Below are 21,060 nucleotides of genomic sequence, written 5' to 3' on the forward strand. Positions count from 1 at the left end.
CCTATGCCCAAGGAATCATTTCATGCTGACAAGTTTTTCTCAGGAAATTGTGTCTTAACAATGTGGGTGGTTAGACCAAGCTTGCATTCAGAAAAAGATCTTTGGAGAGAGGTCCTAATAAAAGACTTGCAAAACTCAAAAACTTGACTCTTTTTGTCAGATCACTTTGTCCATATTTTAAATAATACGTGACCACCAATCATGGAACTTGAGCTATAGCTAGACTGTTTAAATAATGGATGGTAATAAAGATGTTAGCATGGCTGGTCGAATCAACAAATCTTGTACAATGGTCAAATGTTTGTAAAAGAGTCTAGGTTGCTAATGATGCCCCTTGTTTCCCTCTAGATGGCTGTTAAGAAGAAAGCCCCACTGGCTGTGGACCTTCTGATACAGAAAAGCCTTATGCACTGAGTATGTGGTTTTCTCTTATTCCTACCCACCCTTCACTGGCATCAGTTCCTTATTTCACTTTCACAAGACAATGCTCTCTCCAAGTATGTGAAACAGGAAAACACACATTTCAGAAAGCTTCCTGCCATCTACATAAATCAAAGCTCTAATGATCTAAAGAGGGATGTGAAATGAGAAGAAAAGCAGAAAAGGGAAAGAGTTGGTTTCAGGCTAAGCTAGTCCTGTTATTTATGTATGCACATGAGACGACAGTAAGAAGAGACTTTAAACCTGCTGATCATCTCGCAAGTATATTTGTGATACACAGAACATATGTGGGTGTAGGGAAGGGAAAAGAATATGTCCAGTAGACTGACTCTAGCAATGATCAGGAAACCCAGAGGCTTAGTTTTTGCACCCAGGGGCAAGCGCAGTGGCAGAGAAGCATGCTTGCATTCTTAAATATATAAATATATATATATATATCCACAAGGAAAATGAAAATAAAAATTAAATTATATTAAAAAAAGAAAAACAAAACCAAACCAAACCAAAGAAACAGAAAAAAAAGGCTGGCTCGTCAGGGGATGGGGTCGAGAAGGCCCCGGTGTGTGTACTTACATAGAGGTCAGCACCGTAAAATCCGTCCTGGTAAACCACACTGCAGAAAATCCACACAAAAACAAAAACAAAAAAACAAAAGAACAGAAACACATTCCGGTTATTGAGGACGGCAGCATGCACATGCGCTCTACACGGGCAGGTGATGTATGAATACGGACCCTGGGCTTGGGGCCGGGGTCAGTCAGCCAGGAGGAGCACAGGGGCACAAGCTCTCTCGGCAGCTCCGGGACAGGCATGGCAGGGGAGGAAGGAAACCCTGGAAGGAACCACCTGCCAATTTGGTAATTAAAGTAGGATGAAAAAAATAGAGTGTATTCCCAGAGGGCCTAATACAGCTATTGAAAATCTGTTGGATTGGAAACACCAACTTTTCATATCTGGAGTATTTTTTAAAAAATAAGTTTGTCCTAAGAGGAAGTTTTTCTTTAAAGAGCTCCAAAAGGGGTGTGTGTATGTGTATGTGTATGTGTGTGTGTGAGGGGGTGGGGGTGGGGGTGGGCAGGGGTTGTGTAGAGAGGGGTTAACATGAAAAAGAACCCAAAGAATTCCACTAGGGCAGGACCTGTATGCAAAGTATGTTTCAAAATTATGTTTAGTATTTTGTTATCAGTTTCATAGTAACATGTAATTTTTTTCCTGATATCCATACATCACCTGCTTTTTTACCCTGCACATTAGACATGCGATAAGATTTGGCTGATCACACAAGCATGCAAAGTATTATTATTCAGCATTTTAAGAACCAATGCAACACCTCAGAAAAACAAGTCAATCAATTCTGACCAAAGTAAACAGAGAAATGTAATTAAAAAAAAAAAAAAACAAAACACAACCAAAAATACCCACAATGCATTGCTTTCACAAGCAGAGGTAATGAGCTAAAGGTTAAGGTGATTGGTCCAAGGTCCAAGAATTGAAAGGTGCAGTGGGGATCCCAGATAGTAACAATATAATCCAGAGTGGGAGGAGTAATTGGAAGACTTTAAGGGTTCTTTTTTGACCATAAGAATATTCATGGAATTCTGAAAAATTCAACTGATAACTGAGGTTCTGGGCATGACCTGTTTTATTTAAATGAATAAAATTGAGAAGGTAGCTGATTAGGAATAGAAGTGTTTACTCTCTGTTTAGAAAATGAATTTGTATTGAACAAACAAAATACATGACTCTTTTTTTAATCCTAAGCAACAGTAAACTATTATAATTAAAATATAGATTTCAAACTTTTTGAGGTATTTTGTGCATATAACTTCCCCAAAACATTATTTTGGGACCAAAAGATATGGAATAGCAGTAGAGAAAAAAGACGACTTCCTTATTCATATTCGTTAAATCAAGATTTGGTTATGTAAAATTAGAAGATCTATTTATCATTTATTCACCTAAACAAGCTGGAAATTTTCACCACTACCTTCTCTGTTACAATAAACAAACTAGCAAGTGAGGTTATCAAATTATATTTTTAACTTGAATATGAAAATAACTTATTTTTTATATGTAGTTGGAAAGTTTCTGAATTCTACTCCCAGTGACATTTTGTTGTATTTACTGGATAGTATGATCACACTTTGCAATGCCCCTATTATGCTGTGCCCTTGTATTATACAACAGGCAAATTAAACTCATCCGTGAGGTTCAGGTAGCTGAATTCTGTCCATTTTCACAGTCTCCAACTGCAGTTAAAGTATGATATTAGACACTAATCTGTCTCTCAATTGCATTTTAGTAAAAAAGAGACTTGTTCATAATGCGAAGGCTGATAAAATGCAAAGCACTGATGCCAAGTGGTGATTAATTAGCCTTCAACTATTTCAGTAAGGGGATATAGGCAATGACTGAAAAATATTTCTTCTATAGAGAAGAGTGGTGGCATTAAAAAGGAATACGTTTTATGCTAAGCTGTATCACTCACTGGGAATATTCACCCAAATTCTAGAAGAATTCCAATATTCCCTATATCAAATGCCACAAGGAGGCTAGAACACAATGATTAATGATAAAATTAGTTTACTAAGCTGAAAAGCAATTTTAGGCCATTCCTCATAAAATACTGGACTTATTCCTTGCCATCTTCCATGTAAACAGGTGGTTTAGTTAATAAAAAAGAAAACATGGGAAATTAGTGTTCAATGTAATGCACAGAAATTGATGTGATTAGACATAAAGATAAAATATCTTTGAGCAAATATATACCTGACACAGACTTGGTAGAGAACGGGTTCTCAAGTTTGGCCAATATACTGAAATGACCTATATTGAATAGGAATGAATTCAACCACTTTATAAAGTAACTCAGGAATATTACAAAATAAAGAAGTCCCATGTTTCTGGTGAGCAGTATCTCTTTGCAAACATGATGGTAAAATCTCTTGGATTGAAATGGAAGATGCTTCATAAAACAATTTTCCTAGTGTGTAGAACTTCCAAGGTTCAGTTTTATGTTTTACTTGACTATTTCTTGATGAAACAATACTGCATCTTTATTCACTTCTTTAAAAGGAGATGTCAGAGGTTGAAGGTCAAAGGTCAAGTTGAGAGGAAAAAAAGGATAAAATTAAAAGTAAGTAATGGCAGAAGATGGAGATGATGGAATGCATGGGATTTAAACATCTATAAACTGCAAACAAGTTTATTTCTAAAGTCGTTCCCTTCCAGTGGCTTCTGAAGCCTGCCCATTTCAACATGCATATTTGTCTTGTCTGATAAAAATGCTTTAATTCTGTGTAATTAAGGACCCCAAATGGCATGTCCCTTTGGTCTATGAATGAATGCTAAATTAGTACACCTCACAGTCAATTTTGCTGTCAGAAAAGGACCTACAAAGGAGGCTCTTTCCCTTTACATTTTAACTATGTAGCAATGAATAGGCTCCTCTGCCACTGTTTATTCTTCATTAAGAATATGGAAAAAAAACCCGTCACAGGCAGAGAAAAGATGAAGAACACAAACGTCACATCTTTGAAGAAAGAAAGTCCTGATACAACTAACTTATAAAAGTCCACTCTTTACAAAAATATACATTTTAGGTTGACACTGAAAAACAACTGAAAACAAAACCTGCCATCTTCACTCCTTCTCCCCCATTCAATAACAAAGGATTTATTTGTTGCTATGGAATCATTCCACTGCATGAGACACCCTCCATACAAAAATCAAAGGGTGAAGGATGCTCAGCTCCATTAGTTGTTTTATTATCATTCGGAAGCCAACTGTAGTTTAATTCTTCCTACTTCTCCCTTTCTCCCTTGATTCAATTGGACTTGGTTCATCTTTGAATTAACCTCTTTTAATCCATTTCCTACAAAGAAAGCAAATCCATTGTGGGTAAGTAGCTCTGCTGCTCACCACCCAGGCGGTGAAACCACAAGGGAGGGCACATGTGAGAGCCTCAGCCCCAATAAGGGTGGTGGTGAGGGGCGTGAATCCAGCAGATGCAGTCTTGCACTACAATCTTGAGCTTCTAGTTTGGTTCTCTGCAGGAGTGTTAATCCAAATTCGTGCGATGCTGAGTGAACTCCATGCCAACACACTGCTAGTGAACACAAGACAGCTCTGGCTACTGTCTTAAGCCACTACTGTGAGGGCTTAAGGTGGCCAAAATGAAGATTTATATAATGAATTGATATTTTGTTACATTCTGACAATGGTATGGTTCTTTCCATCTAATCCGTTAATTTGCAAATATTCACAGAATCTCTACTATGTGGCACGGCAACATCCCAGAAGTTATACGAGGGCCATGGTTTTCTGTTTTTGTGCGGTTGCTTATTTTGGAATCTACTGCTTACCCTGGATAGGCGGGAATGGCTGTTGGAGGTACCGCTCGGACTGCACCGTACACTGTCCGCCCCCTGCCCCTCAGGTGGGCTCCTCTGAAAGCGGCCGCCGTGGTGGCTGCAGTTGGGTAAGGGAAGCCAGGAACTAAAGGGAGACCCAAAATACGACAGAAATGCCAACTTGCATTCAACAGCACGTGTACAATCACAGCTTGCTTTGCACCAATTACAGGAAAGACACCTCGACATTACATCTTTTCTCAAAAAGAAATGGAAATATACAATATGCCCAAACTAATTGACTCCATGCCTCATTCATCACAAATCTTGAGTGAGTTTTCTTTGTTTCTTCCCAATTTCAGCCTTACAATGCAAGCCGAGGAGAAACGGGTCAGGAAGCTCGGAGCACTACTGCCATAATGGAGACGAGACTTTAAATTTCTATGGGCAGTTTAAATTGATTGATATAAACTCTTTCACTGGCTAATTATTAACCTTGTTTCCAAACGTTATTACCTGCATATAATAATTATTCTTCATAAGAATATTCTTTTGTGTTTTGACATGCTGCCACACTCCAAGGCACACAGTAGTCTTCAGACATTTCATTAGTCAACCTTATTCTTTATCTAAAATATTTCAATTCAGAAATGTGAGGTGAGAGGGAAACTACCTCTCCCCTGCAGCCTTGTAATCCTTTAAAGAGGCAGACATTTTCTAAGGGCTTATTTTAAATGTGCTGTCCTCTAGAAAGCACACAGAGACACTGATTCCATGTCCACTGAACTCTGTTTAATTATGTCTCTTGCTAAATGGCTAAATGGCTCAGGTCAAAATGACTTTAGAGATATCAACAGAGCTGAGAATAAGCAATAATACTGGAGGGGCTTTTGAGTGATATTCGACTCAAGGGCCCAAAGCTGACTTGCAGATAACATGTACAACACATTCCACAAATAATTACTTCTTTTGTTTTCTTCATTACAAAGTGCAGACTAAAATTTTCTTTACATGTCCTCACCCCCTTCTAACTTTTCCAACTATTTATGCTTTTTGGCCATCTTAACATTTGGTCAAAAAGATTCTATCTAGCACAGGCTAATTAGCAGGACAGGGCACTGTGATAGTATTTATCTTTCTCGTGAATGCCTCCTTTTCAGTTATGTATTATATTTGGGGGAAAAAAAAGACCAACACATCACTGTTTACTCACAACAGTCAAAAGCCATGCCAGGTCAACATAGGCTACTTACTGATTAAAGGAATGTAAGTGTTGATGCCCCCTCTTCCTGACAGGGGCACTGCCGCGTCATTGCCTAGGGACACATCTGCTTGAAAGCTGGATGCTGAGTGCATTTAAGAAATGAAAAAGTGCAAAAAGATTACAAAGGAATAGGAAACTGAAAAACAATAGATTTTTAAAATACATATAAATAACACAAATGGAAAAATTAACTTAAATACTACCTGCATACAACTCGGGCCCATATACAGCTCCAACTACTGGGCTTAATTTCCAACCTGAAATGGAAGAGAGGACAGTAAACATTTAAAACTATACGAAGGAGCTTCCCTGGTGGCGCAGTGGTTGAGAGTCCGCCTGCCGATGCAGGGGACACGGGTTCGTGCCCCAGTCTGGGAAGATCTCACATGCCACGGAGCGGCTGGGCCCGTGAGCCATGGCCGCTGAGCCTGTGCGTCCGGAGTCTGTGCTCCGCAACGGGAAAGGCCACGACAGTGAGAGGCCCGCGTACCGCAAACAAACAAGCAAACAAGCAAACAAAAAACTATATGAGGAATATTAAGGAAAAGGAGTGATGTGCAAGTTGGCTTCAGACACCTCTGGGTTCATTTTTGCCTGGTACCAGCTTCTCTTTAGAAAGCCAGTGGGGGTTTACATGAGAGGGTGATGACATTTCTGGACCTGATCATCTTTAAGCAGGACTAGCACGGTGAAAGGATAATGAAGATTTGGCAGGGGAGTGGTGGGGGTAAAGAGACGTGAGAAAAAAAGTGGGAGGTAAGAAGATGGAGAGGGAATGAGAGAAGGAAAAAGAAATATAAATAAATCCTGGGATTTGGTATACGGTCTCTCATAGAACGGCTTAATGACCTAATCTTTGTTTAGAAGAAGGAAAAAGGCAGAATATATATCATTCTCTATCATACTGTGATGCGCTGTCTTCTATATCATCTTAACACTGTTTACTACTCTAATTGTTTGATAAGGGTATCCTTTGACTGAATTCAAATTTGACCTGGACCTCTGAATTCCATGTTCATTTATACCATGCTAATGGTATTCTGGGTAAATGGAAATCTTCCTTCATTGGGATTTCCCACTGGGATTTCACTGGAGTTAACCAAGGCACCAAGGAGAGACATGCAATGATAAAATTCAAGGTACATTCCCAACTTTGGTGCATGTCTTCTGAGATTTTAATTTGCAATAAGCATATTTATGTTAATCAGACCTTTAAGCTAATGGATACAAGACCGCTGCTGAACATTAACTTAAACATTTATAAATTTTAAGTATTTCCAAACAACATTAGGTTTGATATCAATTTCATTTCTACATTCCCTTTTTTAGATTTACAGGAATATGGCAAGTAGTAAAAAAAAAAAGAAAAATGCACTATTACCCACTGATAGTTAGAGTAGAATTCCATGTGAAAACTTTAATCAATAAATATTTGTTGAATTTTATACATAAATATGCCATTTTATTTTTCTGAAAGATTGGCTCTTTGGTTTAATTCTTTTATAACATTGTAACATTGTGCCACTGCTACTCTATAAATATGTGAATGGAAAGAAGAAAAGGCCAATTAACAGATTTCAATGGCTATAAGCAAAGACATTATTCAAGAGAAAATCCATTCATTCGGAATCAATCCAATCCCCCATTCATTATTTTATGTGCTTAAAGACATGCCTGTTCATTATGCTGCATAAAAATTTCAAAATCTGGATTCAAATCCTACTGGAGTTGCAAAAGCACAAATGTTCTTCAACTAGACAAATCAAGGGACTCAAAGCCAACATGAACTAAAATGCTGAGAATTCACCAGAAGGCACCTAGCACACTCTTTTCAGAATCTCTAACACGGGAGCTGCATGTTTCTAAAGTCTGGCTCCAGTAGGCTTGAATAGTGATTTAGAATAATATTAAAAAGTGAACTTTTCCTTTCCTATCAATGGCACTATTACTTAAGCACTCCCTTTAAATGCATACAATGGATGCACATCATAATAATGGTATATAAAGGTACACTGTCAACAATATCTTGAATACGTTTAGTTTTGTACACTTTACAAATGTATTTTTACATTGTATTGTATGTGTTTATGTCATTTGACTTTCACAAAACCCAAAGAGAGCGGTAAGATAGGTACCACCTCTGGGACAATGAGTAAGGACTACACTTCCCTGGGCTTCATTTCCTAGATAATAAGCTAGGAGGGTTGGATTTTAATGACTTCTAAAGAAGAGCCTTGTGGTGCTAAAATTCTGTGACTGCTACTTGACAGAGGTGACAACAGAATCAGATAGGTTAGGAAATTGGCCCACTGTCACAGAGGAAAATGAAGAGTCAAATCTAGAAGGAGAATTTCTGTCTTCTCAATTCTAGTCAGCAGCTCGTTCTGCTCCACCATTCTCGCTGGATCGAAAGGAAATCTGACATACTCTCCTTCTGATTTAGTTTAAATTGGATTTTTATCAAAATTGCAGAAACTTCTGTTTCTGTGGTAGCAGTGAAAAGAAGAAAACAAAAGGTAAAGTGGAAGGTGGTGGTATCCCAAGATATACCACTAGTAAAGTGAGTAAGGAAAATGCAAATTATGCTGATAAATGCAAATTATGCTGATTTCTATAATCTATTTGAAAAGCTGGGCTACACATATTTATTGAAGACCTCCTGGGATAGACTCAACACTAATACACTTCTACTTGATTTAAGATACTACCAGCACATACTGTCATACTCTAGCAGTAGGTTCAAACTTTTATAAAGCAATAAAAGGGGAGAAACTCCCCTTTTTATTCTAGATAAAATCTTATGCACAACTCTAAAATATACAACAGAGAATGAGGTCCACCAAAGTAGAGCTGTAGGCCTCAAGACCCAGTCCATTCAGTTTTCTTTTCCCCCCCAAGATGGTCCTGTAGAACACAGCTTGCAAAACCACTGTTGTACAACAGACTAAAACTATATCCTACCTCACTTAGGGAGTATGAGTCTAGATTAAATTTGACAACTGAAGCAAAAGTTCTGTTTTTGTTAGACAAAATATTCACAGAAAAATTCCTTCTTCATGAGAAACATTTATAAAACTCACTGTATAACAGGTAGCCACGGAATAGAAAATATGCGCGCGTACCCCTGCCCAACACACACACCCCGTGGCTGCTGCCTCTAGACCATTCCTTTAAAAGGAGAACAAGGGGTCAAGAATTATTCCAATTATTATGTTCAGATAAGTAAGATCCAGGGGGTATCCTGGACAAGCCTAACATATTACAAAGAACTACAGCAGCTACAAAAAGAGGGTGCCCACGGGGGGCCTAACTTGGGTTAATAGGTAACCTCAAATGATGTGTTCGCACTGTATAAAATGAACTTTACTGAGACTATAACACCTTAATAACTAAAAAAACTTAAAAAAAAGGTAATTTATAAAAATTAACTCTCCTAGGTAAAGAAAATACTTCAACGTACACAAAACAAACTGAAGACTGAAATCAAGAAAAAGTCTTTGATGTTTGTGAGAATAAATGACATCTTTCCAAAGATGACTTGTAACCTCTTACCATTTGCATATGGTGTGACCATCTTCTTATTGGTCATTACACGTGCTGTAGCATTATTCACCTACAGATACAAAGTAGAAAGAAGGGGCAGGGAGGAAGTAAACCACATTAGGGAATATGGAGGTGCTCATTCAATAACAAAGTATTCAGTTTAAAATGTAAATTTCAGAGACAATTGATTTAAATAATTAATATAACAATATAAAATATTAATAATAGTATTTTAATTAAAGTGTTCATTAAATGAGGCTAACAAGAGTAAAATGCAGTTTCTTGGTCTCCAAATGGAAAACTAGGACAACTTTACCATCCAGGCCTCCAAAGAAAAAGTACATCTGCAAGTTCTTTGGAGATCTTTTAAACAGAGAAGTCTCTGCATTGAGAAAATACGGAAAAAAGTAATTGGAAACAGCTCTGTGTGCACGTGAACTTTGAAGTTCATTAACAAAACAGAGGCTTGCTACGTTGGTCAGGAAATAAATTTATAGGAAGATAGGAAAAAAAATCTGTGGAGTTTACCTGTTCTGATGTTCAGCTTTTTTTATATGCTTGTATGAGATTTTACTGTTTGAGGTCAGTAAACAAATATAGGAACTGAGATTCCCATGCTGACAGACTTCAGGACCATTTTGAATTTTCTAGATTATGTGGCCTATTCATTTAAGAGGAAAGTTTTCAAGAGGCCTTTAAATCAGGCACTTAAAAGAATTCAAAAAATAAAGCTTATGTTTCTTTTGTTTTATGGTACTCTCTACCCTCATTACAGAACGGCATAATTAAAGCATTCTCAGTGGTAAGATAAGTAGACGCTACAAAGATGGTGCTGATGAAGAAAAGATGAATGGAGCTTAGAAGCCAGGATACTGCAGCCCAGTGTCAGAACCAGCCTCAAAGCTGTTGCAGGGAGGGTAAAGCCTTACCATAGAACCTGGTTATATACTATGTTGTCAGGTATATAAAAACAGGCCAGTTTTTAAAAGAATTATAAAACATACAAAATATAATATGTCTTATTTCGCTCTGGGAATTTATATTATGGTAAATTTGAATAGTGATAAATTTGTTACCAAAAAAAAAAAAAAAACCACATCAATTTTAGGTAGAATTGGAACCAAAAATGTTTTAATAATATGTCTTTCAGGATTTGTATAGTGATGATCTTCCTATGTGAGGAAGAGAGCTGGAAACTCCATTTACTCTAGTTTGACCCACCAAATCATATCAACATTTCACATTTAAAAGAAAGAATGGGATACAACAATGATGAGACTGAGAGCATGCAGTTAAAAAACACACACACACAAATAAAAGAAAGAAAAAAACAATCAATTTTGGAAAGACAGGAGAAAGTGAAGAGCGAGGCTCTCACAGACAAGGATTAGAATGGGGCAAGAGCTTCCACTAGCTGCTAGAGCAGAAAGCACCCAAGCACTTAAAGGAAAAATGGCCAGAACCAATCAGAAACCACCAGTCAGCAAAAGAGACCAATAGCTGCACAGAACAGAGAAGGGGTGGGGAAGGACTAGGGCAAAGGGTAGGAAGACAGCTTGGGTAAGGAGAACAAAAAAGCGGGGAAGAGAAGAGAGAAAGTCAGGAAGGCTGTCACGGGCAGGAGAGAGAGCTGTCAAGAGCAAAGAAAGAACAGTCATAGCTACAAACAGAGGTCTGGGAAAGAGGAAAAGGAGGAAAGGAAGTGGGGGCAGGAAGTGCATTAATAAAACCAGCCAAACTGGAGTTCAGTAACTCTGAGTAAGATGTGCAAGGGGAAAAAATCACCATGACGTCAGTACTCAAACAGCTCAGACTGCTACAAAACAATGTGTACATCCAAAGTCCAGGCGGCATTACTCAACAGCATTGAAAATAAAAGGGGGAAAGGAAAAGGAAGAGGAGCAAGTCAAATCACATTTTGTAGTGTTAATGTGAGATGGCAGATGGACTTTTTCTTTCTTATTTGTTTGTAATTACATTTTAAAAAAGCTTCTTCTCTAGTGCTTTTGTTTCACTTACCGCCAACGGGCACCATCGCCAGCATTGTGTATAGTTACCATGGAAAGAGTGAGTCAAGTGAAGGGCCCTAAATGCTAAACCATTGGAAAGGGAGGGGGAAAAAAAAAGCAAAATATGCAGACATCTTACTCAAGATGGTGGCTTTTATATTTCATACTTTTAAAAACTGGGAAAGGGGAAAGGAGCCAGTTAACCTTCACTGCGTTATGAAAAGGGCTGGTGAGCACGAGGTGGCCGACTCACTCACAGTACTAGCACATTCCACAGGCAGCCACCCAACCCTCCAGTAACTGTTGAAATTCTAGATAGTAAATATATTTGAAAACCACATTAGTTTTGGATTCTTTCCTCCCCGCCCCCAACCTCTGTGATCTTCTGTTCCTTACTTGTCACACGCAGGCGGAGGCGAACTGGCCTCCCGAGAGAGAGAGGACACTGGCTGGCCCCTTGATTCATCATAGGACACATTTCTAAATTGGGTAGTTTGTAGACATTTTAAAAGTTACTTTTATTTTGGCCTGATTAGAGGAATTCAGAGTCTCGCAAACTGAAGCAAAGGAAAGAAATCAAGAGAGTAGAAGGATGAACATTTTGGAGGAAAAAAGTAAATGAGAAACAAATACACATACATTCGCACACAGCAGATCAAATTAAAACCCCAAAACAACCAAGAAATGGGAGGGGGAGGATAGAAGTGTTACTTTTACGCGTTTTAGTGCAAGAGGTAAAGGACACAGAGACACAAAAACACAGACGAGACAGGGTTCCACATGTGAAATAAGTGAGGCAATACATAGAGAGAAGTAAGAATATAAACCAGAAATTGAATTGCTGGAGACATGCACCTCGATTTTACGGCCCTCTACCACGGTGCCGTGTAATTTCTCCCTGGCCCTGTCTGCATCAGCACTATTCTCGAAAGTTACGAACCCGAATCCCTGCATGCAGCGGGAGAAGGGGGGAAAACATGCACATCGTTATATTGAAATACTGATCTCTTGGTAAATAGAAAAAAAATATCACAGTATGAAACTGACATCAGCAACAACTCAGCAATACTCTCCCAAAGTCACATTTTTGGTCCATGCATATTTTGTAAAGGGAAATTAAATCCAATAAAAGAATGAAGAACTGTAGTAGTAGTGATAATAATAATAATGTAATTAACAACAATAAAAACAATAACAAAATAAAACATAAAGCATGTGAGGCCAGACCAAAATTAAGGTATAGAGTTACTCGGGTCACACTATTCAACTGAGAATCTGAACATTTTAAAAAATCCTACCTTTCTTATTTCATGCTGCTAACATACATATCCTTTTATATAATACCAAAAATAATTAAATCTATTATTCCCCAGTAACTTCTACATGGAACTTGATATTTAGGTGCAAACCTTGTATAATGAGTTTTTGACGCGGTCTAATCGTTTTAGCCCCACTTTACCTGTTGCTTATAGCACCATCAACTTCTCTGGGAACGGTATAATTTAAGATATAGTGTTCATGCTTGATTCTGTGGGTACTGGGTGTGGAAGAGGAGAGCACTCATGTTTGTCTAAGCAAACGAAAATACCACTAAGCAGTGGTCAATTATGACTTTTCTTCAATGCAAATTTTAAACAACCAGACTGACACTCAAGAGTAAAAATATGTTCAGCTGAATTTCAGAAAATTGCTTACCCAAATTTGCCTAAATTTTGTCGAAGCCTACATCTGCTACTAAATGTATTAGTTTTTTCTATATGCAGAGAGAAAAAGGAATAATCAAAAAGGCAACAGGAATGAGATCTATGTTAGTGACATCAGTTGCATACTATTTAATAGGAAACAAATACCATAAAACAGCAATACAGTTGCTACTCTGAGTTAGGATTAATTTATTTGTCCATTGTAGACGCTGAAAAACAAACCAACCAACCATGGAGTTTTAATTTATTAAATAGAAAAAGCAGGAGACCGGGAGTTAACCCACTCTACTCCTTGGCTCACATTAAATCTGAAAAGACTGCCTGGGTCATTATCATTCTATCAATTTCAACACCAGCAGGATTTACTATATACTATAGGACTATTTGACAAAGCATTATATCAGTTTCATTCTAGGTGCTCTGTCCTTATCTTTCCACTCTGCAACTATAAAATTTTCTCAAGCTATTTATATCTGTAGAGTGGTAACTTCTTAGAATTTTCTGAGACAGTCCTCATGTCTCAACAGCTTCACTGTCCCTCTAGCATTCTTTGAATATGCCATTGTAGGATAACCTGAACCTTTACTTTCACTGAAGTTCTGCTTTGCTGCTTATTAATACCATGAGTACTCCTATGTATACAAAACATATTTTTAACTGAGATGGTAAATAATGTGCATTGCTCAATAAGATTTTATAAAAGCAACTCCATCATTCTGAAGGATCTGATTTCTCAGCATTTAAATGACTACATGGCTGGGTGGCAATCCACGGAGGATTCCAATGGATTATCTCTACCTTCAATGTGGATATCTAGAAAGTGAAATGCTAAGCTGACAGAAATTTTTTAAAATATATGTAGCTTAGGACGGAATACTATGGGTAATTTTAATTCAAAATGTTCTTTAAAAATGTACATGTGTTGAAAATATCAATGCGAACACATTTTCAGAAACAAATTTTGATATCAACATGTTATAGCCACTTTGACAACTCAAGGTGTACAAGGGCAAGTTACTAATTAGTTATTCCCTTTGTCATCTACACTAGCATCTGATGAAGACAGGAAGCCAGCTATCCGATCCTGGAGAATCCTCCAATAGGAAAGTTAAACCTTTTAAAAAAGGTTACAGGGTTTCCCTGGTGGTGCAGTGGTTGAGAGTCCGCCTGCCGATGCAGGGGACAGGGGTTCGTGCCCCGGTCCGGGAAGATCCCACATGCCGCGGAGCGGCTAGGCCCGTGAGCCATGGCCGCTAAGCTCTGCAATGGGAGAGGCCACAACAGTGAGAGGCCCGCGTACCACTAAATAAATAAATAAATAAATAAAATAAAGGTTACAGATAGTGATGAGTTTTTATATCACATTTTGTAAGTTCTATAAGCTGTATTTCAACGGACTGTCACAGCCTTATACATTTTATGCCCTGGGTTAAATTAATAAATTATAAACTAGTGGTTGGACAGCAGATTATGTAGAGGCTAATATACAAGTTTTTAACTTTAGCATTATGACTACACACACCCACATACATACACACATACTTGTGTGTCTTTTAAATGCACCCATGGGGTAGAAAGGATAAACCTGTTCGTTTCCTTTTGAAAGTAAAGACATTGAGCCAATCTGAGGTTAAGTATTCAAGCATCAACAAGGCCCAGAGCACCAACAGGGTCTTCTTCCTTCCATGTAGCTTTTTCCTACAGCTAATGGTGAGAAAATTAGAAATTAAGCTTTGAAACCGAAATTCAGTATTCTATTTACTAAACTATATTAGTCCTACAATTCTTCTAATTTTCTCTTTCAAATCTAATTGCTAAATGTGTTCTATGACCCTTCTTTCTGTAATGTGTTGATGGACCATCTGTGACACAATGGCTGTGTGGTATCATAAGTGCTAGCATCTTACAGTCAGCATATGACGAAGTTTAACATTAAAGTCTGCTTGTGTAAGATTTTTTCAATATAACTTCAGTATTCTGGAACAAAATTTCACTTTTAAATGCTTTAAAAGTGTTTTATAAGGAAAGGTGCTTATAAACTAAAGGAAATGCTAATCAAGATATCAAAGACATAAAAATGAAGCAATCTTTTTTTTTTTTTTTTTTTTGCGGTACGTGGGCCTCTCACTGCCGTGGCCTCTCCCGCTGCGGAGCACAGGCTCCGGACACGCAGGCTCAGCGGCCATGGCTCACGGGCCCAGCTGCTCCGCGGCATGTGGGATCCTCCTGGACCAGGACACAAACCCATGTCCCCTGCATCGGCAGGCGGACTCTCAGCCACTGCGCCACCAGGGAAGCCCCAAAATGAAGCAGTCTTTGCAGGCATATTTACTAGCGTAAAGAGGAGGCAGAAGGCCTTGTTGATACTTTGGGACTCCTGATAAGAAACACAGAGGTAATAGGATTTCTTTCTTTCCTTCGAAGATAAATAGACCTTGTGTCAGGCAGAATAACAGCCCCCCCAAAGTTGTCCATGTCCTAATCCCCAGAACCTGTGAATATGTTACCTTACATGGCAAAAGGGATTTTGCAGATGTGATTAAATTAATGATCTTGCGATAGGGAGATTATCCTGGATTATCCAGATGAGCCCAATGTAATCGCAAAGGTGCTTAGAAGTGAAAGAGGGAAAGAGAGTCAGAATTGGAGAGTGTAGCGGCCTGAGAAAGGCTGGGCTGGCTGTTGCTGGCTCTGAAGATGGAAGGGGGGCTATAGGCCAAGGAATGTGGGTTGCCTCCCGAAGCTGGAAAAGGCATGCAATGGAGCATCCCTTAGAGCCACCTGAAGGAACACAGCCCTCCAACACTTTGATTTTAGCCTAGTGAGACCCACTTTGGACTTCTGACCTCCAGAACTGTAAGCTAATAAATCTGTGTGGTATTAAGCCACCAAGTTTGTGATAATTTGTTCAGAAGCACTAGGAAATGAGTATATATCTCTCAGAATTAAGGTCTGTGATTAGGAAGATGAGAAGCATAACCTGTATTTTTGGAGTACTGTCCTTAAATACTTTTCTCTTGAGTTGAAACTTCAAACAGGTGGTTTTCCATCAACTCAACTTCCTGCTTGCTTATCTGTCACATTTACAACTTGGTTTTAAGAATATTAACTCAAATAAGGCTTGAAAAAAATTTTAATGTACTGTTTCTTCAATAAAATTTAGCACTTTTGAAAATGTGCCAGAAATTGAGCCAAGGATATTCATAGACTTAAAAAGTTACTAATAGGAAAACTCTCTTCCACGAAATTATGTTTAATGTTCCCTTATTCTTGGAAATCTAATTCACATTAATTCTGGTCATTTGGATCTCTTGCCTTGAAAAAAATTTAATACAATTATGTCTAAACCTAACACATTTTCCTTAGAAGAGCTTCAAAATGATCATACAAGGTATCAAAAAGGGAAACATAATAACAGTCTGAATAGCTACAAAGTCAGACCCTTAACAGTACATATTTCAGGTATGTAAGAAGATAAAAGATAAACAAAAAGTAAACTTTCATTTTTAAATTAAAAAAATGATGTTGCAACATTTGTCTATACCAGCACTATCCAATATATCCAAAAATACAGCATGAGCCACATATATAATTTCAAATTTTCTATTAGCTACATTAAAAAAGTAAAAACAAGTGAAATTAATTTCAATAATGTATTTTATTTAACCCAGTATATACGACATATTATAATTTCAACATGGCATCATTATGAAACCATTATGAGTGAGATGTTAATATTCTTTTTGAGCTAAGTCTTTGAAATTGGTGTCTATTTTACACTTAAAGCACATTTCAATTTAGAGATGTGCCACATTTCAAATGGTCAACGTGGTTGCTGCACTGGGCAATGAAGGTCTACACCTTTACACTCTTACCTAAAGTTCTCAGCTCCCAAAGTTCTTCTATGTTAGCAATTTAAATACACCAGTGCTACATTCACAATTTACCAGCTATCTTAGCTGTCTTTTGGAAATTGAGGGATGCTGTGTTTATCAGGTACATGGTCATGGTTAAAACTTCTACAGAGTGTGACAAAAATTTTATTATCTGCCTTGACATCCATTTGTCATCAAGGGCACACAGGAGCCGAATAACTGTCACCTTTTTAGTCTGGCCTCAGACTGCAGTAAATAACAAGCAACAGGATGAGCATTGTAAAAATATTTTTAAATTTGTATAATCTTTGAATTTTTCCATCTCAGAAGAATGAGAAAGAAAATTTACCATGTAACTTTTAAGGGAGAAATCAAAACCAGAAGGTTCTCCTGGGTATGGCCAGAACACAGAAATTAAAAAATAAATAAAAGAAAACTAAAACTAAAACCCATAAAATGGTAGCAAAAGAAAATAAACTAAGACTTTTGGAAATACATGCACTGTTAATTCAGTTTTAAGTATAATGAAAAACATTTCACCTCAGCATTACCCATCAAATTTTACTGAAAATCACAAAGGCCTACTCAGTGCAATTTCAAAGACAGTCTTTTGACTATATTTGGAAAGAAATAATTTCCCTTTGCATAAAATCAAAAGCCAGGGAAATAGGAGAGAAATTACAGCATATTTCTTGTGTCTGAGGAATGGGAATAGAGGTTTTATCTTCCCTAACTCCAGCCTAAACATAAGCTTAACCCAAACCCAGATTCCCATCATTCCAGAAATCCACCTGAGAGAAGTAATGCAAACACATTAACTAAAAATCTGCTAGAAATCTCAATAATTGTTGCTGTGCTCTATTCTGCAGTCCTTTAGAGGACTTAACAATTGACACTGTGTGAAGAAGAAGAGCTTCTATACATTCAATATTTATAAAACGCGTCCCTTCAAAAGTGACAAGTATACTCAAAGTATGTTGACAAAACTTTATGGAAAATATAAATGTTAGAATCTTTGTATTTCTTTTTAAAATAAGCTGGATAATTATCACAAACAAAATGTTATGGGACTGGGTGATAGTGAACAGGATGGTGGAAGGTCTGAATTTCAACAGTGAAATAAACTTTTGAAAACAAGTGCTCAGTTACTAAAAGCGTCTAGCAGACAGTACAAGGTCAAGAGTATTGGCTGTTGAACTAGGTGACCACTGTTCAGTGCTCTGTTTAAGATTCTATGTGAGAATATGTGAGAAAAAAAGAAAAAAGGAAGGAAATACATGAGAATATTGTGACTATTCCATTTAATGAACTATGTATGCTTTCCCCCCTTACTTCTCATTAAACGTCATGTTTTCCTTTTATAATGGTTTTTAAAAGGGTGCTTTTTAAAAATTGTTACTCAAAGGATCTATAAGGAGAATGACAATATAATTTATTGTTCAAACTAGGATACTTTGAGGGAGAAAGGGGACATTATTAATTGCTAAGACAACAAGTATAACTGGGACTATCCTAGATAAACCAGGATATATGGCCACTCTCCCTATACACTAACTTCTTATTGTTTGTATTACTACTTTGTCACGACTGGTGAAATTTGGAGAATCAATAATGCTATGCGTATCTGTTTAATCATTTTCTAGATTCTATGTGAGGACATTAGTTAACTTTTTGGAAGGGGTATCATTTTTCATCACATATCTTAATTAAACATTTTCAAAAGGATAGTCTATCTTTGCTTCAGTTAATCACAGAAAACTAAATACAGCTGACTTTATGTTTTTACAAAGGAGTAGGGAGTAAAAAGAACACTTTCAAAAATCAAATGAAATAATTTAAATAAATATGTATGTATGTATATGCATGTAAACAAAATAAATTCATTTCATAAAAACCAAATTCAGAATATGAAGGTCAAAGAAGAAAAAAGGAAAATAGTCAACAACAAAGAAACAACTACTTTCTGGAACACAGAAATTCTACTCTCCAGGCAAGGTGGAAAGGTAGACTACTAGCAGGCAGGGAAGGAATGGGCATGCAGCAAGACAGTGTTCACTTATGTTTTTAAGGGGGTATATTCTCAAACCCGGGGCCAACGATCTCATAAAAAATAAGACATGGTAATAAAGAGTTGCTTTTTGTTTTGCAGTCACTTGGTTAAATACTGTTTTACATGTAAGTATTACTTATCTCTAAAAACTTGTCAGTTTTTCCATTACTGCTTCAGAAAAAATTCAATAAAGCTAATTTCTGTACAGAAAAGCACTCTGTTAAAAGACTGAGCAATTCTTAGCTAACCAATAGGACCATATAAGTCTCCTTTTCTCTGGCTCCTTTCAAGACATGTTGTAATTTTATAGTCAACCCCAGACACAAAAGTAATGAGAAACTAAACTTAATTTACAAAAAGAAAAGTACTCATTAATTTATCTCAGGTGGATCCCAGAAGACGCATCTAGGTTTTGACTCCAAAATAAATCTCTATTAATGAGCCCATTCCAGCTAAGAACCTTAGGTAGCAGTTAAGAAGGGCAAAGGATGAAGACAGGTTTTTGTATCAGTTCTAGAAGGCAGGTCCAATGCAATTCTGAATTCTGTGCTTTGTTTTAAAAACATTTTCCAATTAGTACACAGTCTGTCTACCCTTCAGCAGCCCAAAGAAAAAAGGGCAGTGAGGACACAGCATCAAGCTGAGAGAGGCAGCATATACTTTTAGATTCCCCAAAGAGAAAAGGAAGGCTTGTGTCATTTTAAAATGGAAATTACAGGGGAGGAGTAATTGAATCGGGTAAATTAAAAATTTTTTGGTAGTAGGCAAATCCTTGAAGTCAATGAAAGAAGCCTTAGAAAGATCAATTTCCTTTGCTTCACAAGAATTCAATCAAATTATTTTCTTGGTAAGGAGCAAAGTCCTCAATGCCTGATAGAATTTTATTGGGCTTCCGGTTGTTAGTCTAGCTAAGAATGTTTTAAGTGCAAACACTTAAAACCAAAAGCATTTAAACTATACTGGTTCAGATAAACAGTGTGGTCAATAATCTTCATGTATTTATTTCACATTCATGTGCTTCTCATCTCTAAACCATTGTCATTTTTCTATCTTGTATCTAAAAAGTTCACAAAAAAATAACAGCAAACTATACAACAAAAGAATAGAAATCCACTGTGAGGAAATTACAAGTATAAACAGTTTTACTGGTTACAGTTTGAATAGATTTCACTTTAAAAATACTTACCAAGTTAAGTGCTGGAGAAAGTTCTGTATAGGCATAATTAACCTTTTTTTGTTTTAACTGAAAACTGAAAGCTTAGAGTATAATTACCTCTTTAATAATAAACAAATAATTATTATAGTCAGAATTAAACACTTTTAGTGTTGATGCATTCTATAAAGGAAGGGAATAATAATCAGAAGCATTAGGAAAGCACAAACATTTTTATTAGTACAGATGGGGGCAGGAAGTATATATAACTCTGTAGATATGTTATTAGTTCCCAAAGTATGGTGAATTTGGAGTAGGAAATTAAGAGAGGTAAATATTAGCTTACTTATTTAGCTCTTCTCAAATTACATTCTTAAGAGATTTAATCATAGCTAAGGGCTATTTTCAAAGTTCAGTAGGGATGACCAAATGAAAATTAATTTCAAAAACTGGTCTAACCTAAAAATGCAAGTAGAACTGAACATAGCAAGGTAAATATTTACAAGCCTGCCCACAGCTGATTGTGTCTGTGGAGTGTATTCCATTTGTTGAGGAAGAAGAAAACTCTCACATAAAACATTCTGAAATTCAGTTCATCAAATATTTTTTCACAACACCATTTGTAAGACTTTACAATTCCTTCATTCCTAAAAGCACTGCTGCTTATTTT

General features: G+C 37.0%; 1 protein-coding gene across 33 annotated transcripts in view; it reads right to left on the bottom strand.

Moving 5' to 3' along the window:
- The window catches only part of RBFOX2 (RNA binding fox-1 homolog 2), a 261,734-nt gene that overhangs the window by 16,434 nt on the left and 224,240 nt on the right, over positions 1 to 21,060 (bottom strand). For 13 of the 33 annotated variants that reach the window (XR_007470231.1, XM_049694662.1, XM_049694661.1 and 10 more), the window contains 6 exons: positions 12,465 to 12,557; positions 9,610 to 9,670; positions 6,261 to 6,314; positions 6,045 to 6,139; positions 4,806 to 4,948; positions 1,015 to 1,054 (listed from right to left, as the gene is read on the bottom strand). Coding sequence is in view for 32 of the 33 variants with exons in the window: in XM_049694662.1 (XP_049550619.1) it covers positions 1,015 to 1,054; positions 4,806 to 4,948; positions 6,045 to 6,139; positions 6,261 to 6,314; positions 9,610 to 9,670; positions 12,465 to 12,557 (486 nt within the window). In the remaining variant the exon portion in view is untranslated. The remainder of the gene's footprint in view (positions 1 to 1,014; positions 1,055 to 4,805; positions 4,949 to 6,044; positions 6,140 to 6,260; positions 6,315 to 9,609; positions 9,671 to 12,464; positions 12,558 to 21,060) is intronic. The other 20 variants (XM_033417294.2, XM_033417295.2, XM_033417298.2 and 17 more) reach the window with 5 other exon arrangements.

This window comes from Orcinus orca, chromosome 11 (genome assembly GCF_937001465.1).
Source record: "Orcinus orca chromosome 11, mOrcOrc1.1, whole genome shotgun sequence".
NCBI lineage: Eukaryota > Metazoa > Chordata > Mammalia > Artiodactyla > Delphinidae > Orcinus > Orcinus orca.